Below are 7,225 nucleotides of genomic sequence, written 5' to 3'. Positions count from 1 at the left end.
CCCACCTGACTCCCTGGGCCAGCTCAGGCTCAAATATTACTACTGCAGCTGCTATTAGGAAGCACCCTTACAATTTTTTTTTTTTTTGGTGTTTTCTTAGGGCCACACCCATGGCATCTGGAGGTTCCGAGGCCAGGGGTCGAATCGGAGCTGTAGCCACCGACCTACACCACCGTCACAGCAACTCAGGATCCGAGCCATATCCGCAACCCATGCCACAGCTTGCAGCAACACCGGATCCTTAACCCACTGAGCGAGGCCAGGGAGCGAACCCGCATCCTCATGGATACTAGTTGGGTTCTTAACCCGCTGAGCCACAACGGGAACTCCCACCCTTATATTTTTAAAAAGTTTTTCAAAGTTTCAATTTGGTCCCAGTGTCTTCCTTTGTTAAAAATAAAAATAGGGCTAACACACTTGACTCTGACTCTCTTGCAGGCAAAAAGCGAAGGTACCTCATGTTATTTGAAGGTTCCCACAAACCACAGGGGCAAGATGGGGCCTAGTTATTGTCCCCATTGCTCAGATGAACAAACTAAGACTCAGAGAGGGGAAACAGCCTGGACAGAGCCATGGAGCTAGTGAGTAACAGAGCCAGGACTTGAACCTGGGCTTTAGGTCAGACCCACCACACTGAGGTTCATGTCTCAGGGTCAAGCTCATGTTCCGCCTCCACAGAGAAGCTCTCCTGGAGAGCTCAGCCCATTCCTTGATGCACTCATTCACCAAACAGGTGCTATGACTGCTCTATGCTACTATGCTAAGCAAGCCTGGGACCAAGTCCTGCTCTCGGGAGACCACAGCCTAGTGCACAAGACAGACCCTCAGACCAACCATCCCCAAAGAGCCCGATAAATGCTGAGACAAAGGGAAAGAAGCACACTGGGGCTGTGGGAGCCCCAAAGTGGGGACAATTGAGCCTGGGGTCAGGGAAGGCTTCCTGGAAGAGGCAGCAATTGAGCTTGAGGACAAATAAGAGTCAACCAGAAGCCTGGGCAGGAGTTCCAGTGGAGGAATGGCTAAGCGGAGGCAAGGAGGCACAATGCTGTAGCTTCCTGAGGGCAGGGAAGGGGCTGGGTCAGCCCAGGCCCCAAAGTCCCTCTGGGCCCCCGTATTCCTGTGTACAAATGGGAGACGGGGGGCGGGGGGTGGGGGGTGGGGAGCTAGCCGCCCAGAGCTCTACTAACTGCTGGGCCCAGGGGAGGGGCTGAGAAGGAAGAGCAGGGGTCCCGGGATTCCCAGAGCAGGAGGGCTGAAGGAAGGGTCAAAGGTCAGGGGGACAGGGCAGGGTGGAGGGAGTCCTGGGGAGGCAGATCCTGGCTCAGACCCCCATTCCACATCTGACTCATGGTGTGACAATAGGCAGGTCCTCTTAGAGCCTCAGTGACCCCATCTGAGACCTGGAGCATGAGACAAAACAGTCTCCGGAGACCCTCCCCAGCCCTGATGGGGAAATGACAGGACACAAAATTACAAAAGGGTCTTTATTTGTAAAAAGCCAAAGGGACCCCCTGGGACAACAGGACAAGGCAGGCCGGCTTCTCAGGGGTCAGGGGCATTTGGGCAGATGCGCTTGAGTGGGGGGGCGCCCTCCGTGTCCTCTGTATCACCCTGGGCTGCCTCGGGGACAGGTGGCACTGGCTCAAAGACGGGGTAAGCTTCAGGGGCCTGGAGAGGAAGGGTGGACAGGAGTGAGCTCCACCCAGACCCAGAGGGCAGCCTCCTAGCCTCTGCCTCTGCACAGCCTCCACTCCACTCCCCTCCCACACCGGGAGGCCAGCCCAGGGCCCCAGGGTGCCAGAAATGACACCACCACCACCACCACCGTTTGGGGGAAAGAAGTTGATATTTGATATTTCTGGAAAACGTTATCACGAGAGTCCTTGTGGGAAAAGTCAGACGTTTGTGGGGAACTTTCTTAAGCTAATTACAACATGTAGGATTAAAAAAAAAAAATGCTTGCAGGAGCACCAGGATCTTTTCAGGCTTTTAATGGTCACAAATCAGCCCCAATCCAGCCCGCAGGACTTTCTTTTTTTCGTTTTGTTTTGTTTTTGTTTTTTTAGGTCTGTACCCGCGGCATAGCAAAGTTTCCAAGCTAAGGGTTGAATCGGAGCTACAGCTGCCGGCCTACACCACAGCCACAGCCACACAGGATCCGAGCCGTGTCTGACCTACACCACAGCTCTCGGCAATGCTGGATCCTTAACCCACTGAGCGGGGCCAGGGATCGAACCCAAGTCCTCATGGATACCAGTGGCTGCGCCACCATGGGAACGCCAGGACCTTGTTTCTAAAACACCCTTTAAAGCCTTTACCTGTGTCCCAGCTCTGCATTTCCTACCTGGACCTCAAGAGTACAGCCCCCCACTCCCTGCCCAGGCCTCTGGCTGCTCCAGAGTCCCCAGTCCCTGCAAGACCTGGGAGTCCAGCCTCCTGGCCACTCTCACCTCAGCCTCCAGCAATTCTGGAACAGGCTCCTCCTTGGTCAGCATCGGGGGTTCATCCGTGCCGCCTGCAGGTATGCCCCCAGGATCTGGAACAGGAAGTTAACAGACATGCCCTGAGCAGCTGCTCTGAGCCACAGCACGGACCTGGAGGGAAACTCACACCCATCACATGAGCCCGTGGGCTGTGGGCGCACTGAGCAGGGCGCCAGGCACCGGCCTACCCGCTGGGAAGAAAACACAGGGAGGACATTTAGGTGGGATCCTGATGGGTGAGTGGATCTGATCATGTGGACAAATGGGGAAGTGCAGCACTTAGCAGGCAGAGGGAACACAGGCTTAGCACAGACGCTGGGGCGGCACCGCCTGAGTTCGAATCTTTTTTTTGGGGGGGGGGCATGCCTGGCATGTTGAAGTTCGCTCCCACTCAGGGATCGAACCCATGCCACAGCGACCCAAGCTGCTGCAATGACAACACTGGATTCTCGACCTGCTGCATCACAAGGGAACTCCCTGAGTTCGAATCTTGACCTCGAGCAAGTGACTTAATTTCTCTAACCCTGCTTTCCCATCTGTCAAATGGGGATAATTATAGTAATTACCACATCAGACTGGTGTATGAATCAAAGGAGGTAACACAGGCAAAACCGTTAACACGGTTTTAATGCGGTGAGTGCTCGAGAAATGCCAATTATGGTTTTTATATCAGTAAAGGTACACGAGCGTGTGCTATGATCCAGACATGGAACGGAGGCCTAAGTCCTGGTGTTCTTGGAAGGGAACAGTGAAGTCAGCAGGGGACGGTTCGGGAAGGGCCCAGAGTGCCAAGCTGAGGGGTCAAAGGTCATAGGGAGCCATCGAAGGTTCTGAAACTGGAAAATGACCCCATCAAACGCATGCTCTGGTAGCTGTGTGGGTGCAGCTGGAGGGGAACAGACCTGTGAGGAGGCCGGAGCCAGGTGTGGGTTAGAGAGACGACAGGGCCTGGGGAGGCAGAGGAAGGCAGACAGACACATTGAGAGATGGATCTGATCAGACAGGGGACTGACTTTACGGGAAGAAAGAGGAGCTGATGAAGACTCAGGCCCAAGATCCTGGCTCGCTGGCTGGGTAAACTTGGGCAGCTTCTCTGGGTTTCGGGTATATCATCTCTCAATGGAGATCGTAGCCCTCATAGGGCTGCAGTGGGGATGAAATGAGATAAAACATGGAAAGAGCTTAGCGGGGTGTCGGGCACGCAGAAAGCTCAGTAAGTATTAGCTGTAACTATCACCGACTGTTAATCAGTCTTTTGATTATTACCTATTCCTCAACAAATATTTCTTGAGCACCTGCTAGGTGGTCCGCAGTGTTCTGAGGATACAGCCGTGAACAGGATCAAGATGGGCCCAACCTTCAGGAAGTGGACAGGAGGTGGGAATGGGAAAGAAAGATATTTAACTACTCAAAAGCTAAATTTACATGAAAATCTCCGTCAGTGATAAGTTACCTACAGACCCAAAGAAGCCAGAGGAAGGCCAAAGGCCCTAGAGAAAAGGCAGTGACTTTTCACAGGACTCAGGGATGGTCTCCAGAAGACTCGACACAGGAGGGGTACCAGACAGAGGACAAGTGGGGGGCTGCAACCTTGGAGAGGACAAGACACAGAGGAGAAGGTTCCTGGGAGGCACCTGGTCCTACCTCTCTCCTGGCCCAGCTGTGGGGGCTGAGCATCCTCAGGGACCCCTTCCGGTGGTCCGGCAGGTGACACAGGGCGGCTGGGCTGGGGGGTGCCCCCAGGGCTGGGCTCTGTGCCCTTTTGCAGGGAGCCTTCTGAATGGAAGCTCTGGTTACTGTTCTCATCTGTGGGAGCAAGAGCAGAAAGGGTTGGGTCTCAGGCGCCCAATCCCCTCCTTCAGTCCCCACCGCTGCCCCAAAGCCCAGCATCCCCGACATACCGTTGAGATCGAGCAGGATGAGAGGGCCACCCCCTCGGGGACTGGCGCCCCTGCCCCTCCGCTCGCGGCCTCTGGATCGCTCTGCGCCGCCACCTGCCCTCCGACGCTCCTGGGGGTTAGAGGAAGAAGGGTTAGAGTCAGCTTTCTAGTTAGTGCTTGCAAAGCCCCCACTGAACAAATAACGACATTGAGGCACAGAGAAGCAGAAGGCCCTCCGTGAGCGACAGGTTGTGCTCCACGGCGGCGTCAGGCCGTGAACTCAGGGGGTCTGGTGGCGGGGGAGGGGAAAGAGGCGGAGTTGCTAATAATTGTTAACATCTGTTCCCGAGGCTGCATGTAAGGTCTAAGTGGGGACTGGAGGTGGAGGCCAGCCGCTGGGAGGGGCTTGCCGGAGGTGGCCCTGATGCAGGGCCTGGTGTGGGGGAGCTTGCTCACCTCTTCCTGGGGGTCCACCACTGGCACCCACTTGAAGATACGTAGGGAAGTGTCACCCACAGTCACCCAGCGCTTCTCCCTGTGGGACGGTGGAGGGACGGGGTCAGAGAGGCCTGAGGAGAGAGCCAGCCCAGGAGCTGGATGTATCTGGGGATACGTGTGGAGGTGGGGGTGGTGCCCGAAAGAAGCGGCAGCGTGGCTAATGGGACTTGGAGGGAGAAGCCCGGCAGACCTCAGGGCATAGGTGGGGGGCGGGAGAAAGAGAGAGAGGGAGAGAAAAAAAAAATAGGCTGGGGTCACGGCGCGGCAGACCCCTGGGGTATACATGGAGAGCGCGACTATAGGCCTGGGACCACAGGCTCGAAGATCCCGGGGCACACTTGCGGGAGGAGTGTCAAAGCTTTAGGGGGCGGGGCATAAAGGGGGGGGGGTCCAGCTCTGGGAGGGCAGGGCTGGGGAACACGCTTTGTAGACCCCAGGGTGTAGCCAGGAGGAGAGAGATAGAGCCCTGCAGATCCAGGACGCAGCTGGGGGCGGCGGGGGAGGGGGGCACACCTAACACCTGGGGGCCACAGGTGGCGGAGGGGGTGTGGACGTGTCGGGGGAGGAGTGGCCCGCCGTGGCCCGTCCCTGGCCCCCGGGGCAGCGCTCACCATCTCCGGACCTTCTCGATGGTCGCCATCACCTTCTTGATGTCATCCTTGGCCCGGCTCCGGGTCTCGGCCCGCACGGTCCGGCCGGCCATGCTGGCGGGGCTGGGGCCGAGGCCGAGCCCGCGGCTGGGCCGCCTCCCGTCCGGCGGGCTCAGGCTCGGCGCCAGGCCGGGGCGCCGCTCTCTCGGCCTGTCGCCCCTCCGGGAGTTGGCCGCGCCCTCCCTCGCTCCCCAACGCCTCCGCGAGTCCCCGCCCCGCTTCCTGCCGCCGCGCCCCGCCCCGGCCCGTCCCCGGAGCCGCCCGGCGGCGCGGGCGGCCAGAGCCCAGGCCTGGAAGCCGGCCGGCCCCGCCCCGACCGGGCCCGCCGCCGCCGCCTCGAGGCGCCCGGACGCGCAGCGCCCCCTGCCCGCGGCCAAGACGGAGGTTGGGGCAGCTCGGCGACTGGACGCGCGCGGCGGGGCTGCGGCCGTGCGTTCAGACCACGTGGGCGCCAGGGGGCGCGAGAGGATCTGTGTCCCGGGTGCGACCGCTGCGCGTGGGTGGACCCTGGAACGGTGTGTGTGTTTGTGTGTGTGTGTGTTTGCGTGTGTGTGTGTCCCTTGCTCGGCTGCCTGGTTCTACGCTGCAACTATCCCTTCATCCATTCATTCTACAGGTATTAACTGAGGGCCAGTTACGTGCCAGACACTGTAAATGTACTGAGTGCCTCTTCCATCCTCCAGAATGGCTCAGATGAGACCTTGACAAGTGGAGGCGAAGTAGAGCAACTGGACCTCTCATATTTCTGGGGGAGTGTAAATTGATAGAGACACTTTGGAAAGCTGGCGCTTTTCTAGTGAAACCGAACGTACACCAACCCTGTGACCCAGCAGTTCCGCTCCTGGATGGTTAACACCCATCAGAAATGCGTGGGTAGGAGCCCCAAGGGACCTGTACTGGAATGTCCACAGCTCTGTTCCTAAGCGCCTCAGGCTAGAAACAACCCATCCACAGGGCCATGGAAAATAAATTGTAGCCTGTTCACACCATGGACGACAGGGCAAGGAGAGTGATGTCCTGCTACACACAACAATGGGGACGTCTCGTGAAAGAGGTCAGAGAAACAATACGCCCTGTGATCCCATTCACAGAAAGTTCTGGACAAAACCAATAAATGGTGCGAAACACAGGGAGAGCGGTCACCCTGGGGACTGGGAGGGGCTAAGAGGGGCCTCTGGGAACTGGTCAGATTCCGTTTCTTAATCTGGTGCTGGTTCCCACGGCATATTTACTCTTGGAAAATTCACAGAGCTGTACATATATGCTGTGTGTACTTTACCCTGTGTCTACAGCACGTCAATGAAAAGCTTACTTAAAATACATGTGTCTTGGTTGATTTTGTTTGAGGCTGTGTTTGCCAGCAGGTATGACATTCTAAATTTGTGTTGCTGTGTGTGAATGTGTCAAGGGTGTGGCTCTCGGGTCTGTGTGTTTTGGTGTGACTATGTTCAGAGGTGGTTATGACATCATTTCTGGGCCAAATCACTGGGGTAAAATCCCAGCTCTGCTTGTCCAGTGACCTCGAACAAGTCACTTATCACTATTTTCTCAGCTGTAACATGGGAATGAGTTAATATACATGTAACTCTTAGAACAGCATCTTGCGCATAGTAAATACCCAACAAGAGTCACTGTTAATATGCGCGTGATGGTGCCACATGCTGTGCCCTCTGCCAGTTGTTCCCTTTCTTCCTTTATTCTGGCAGTTGTCTGC

The 7,225-nt window shown here is 56.8% G+C and overlaps 1 protein-coding gene across 1 annotated transcript; it reads right to left on the bottom strand.

Annotated features, from left to right (window-relative positions):
* Positions 1 to 1,470: 1,470 nt before the first annotated feature.
* BCL7C (BAF chromatin remodeling complex subunit BCL7C) lies at positions 1,471 to 5,919 on the bottom strand. The gene is made up of 6 exons (XM_047780066.1): positions 5,473 to 5,919; positions 4,820 to 4,898; positions 4,385 to 4,493; positions 4,128 to 4,289; positions 2,451 to 2,536; positions 1,471 to 1,668 (listed from the first exon to the last, which is right to left on the bottom strand). The coding sequence occupies exons 1-6, from the start codon at positions 5,562 to 5,564 to the stop codon at positions 1,543 to 1,545; spliced, it is 654 nt and encodes a 217-aa protein (XP_047636022.1). The 5' UTR covers positions 5,565 to 5,919; the 3' UTR covers positions 1,471 to 1,542.
* Between the last annotated feature and the right edge of the window lie 1,306 nt (positions 5,920 to 7,225).

The sequence above is a fragment of the Phacochoerus africanus genome, chromosome 5, assembly GCF_016906955.1.
Source record: "Phacochoerus africanus isolate WHEZ1 chromosome 5, ROS_Pafr_v1, whole genome shotgun sequence".
Classification (NCBI taxonomy): domain Eukaryota; kingdom Metazoa; phylum Chordata; class Mammalia; order Artiodactyla; family Suidae; genus Phacochoerus; species Phacochoerus africanus.
Note: the sequence above shows the minus strand (reverse complement) of the source record. Positions and strands in the feature narration are given on the sequence as shown.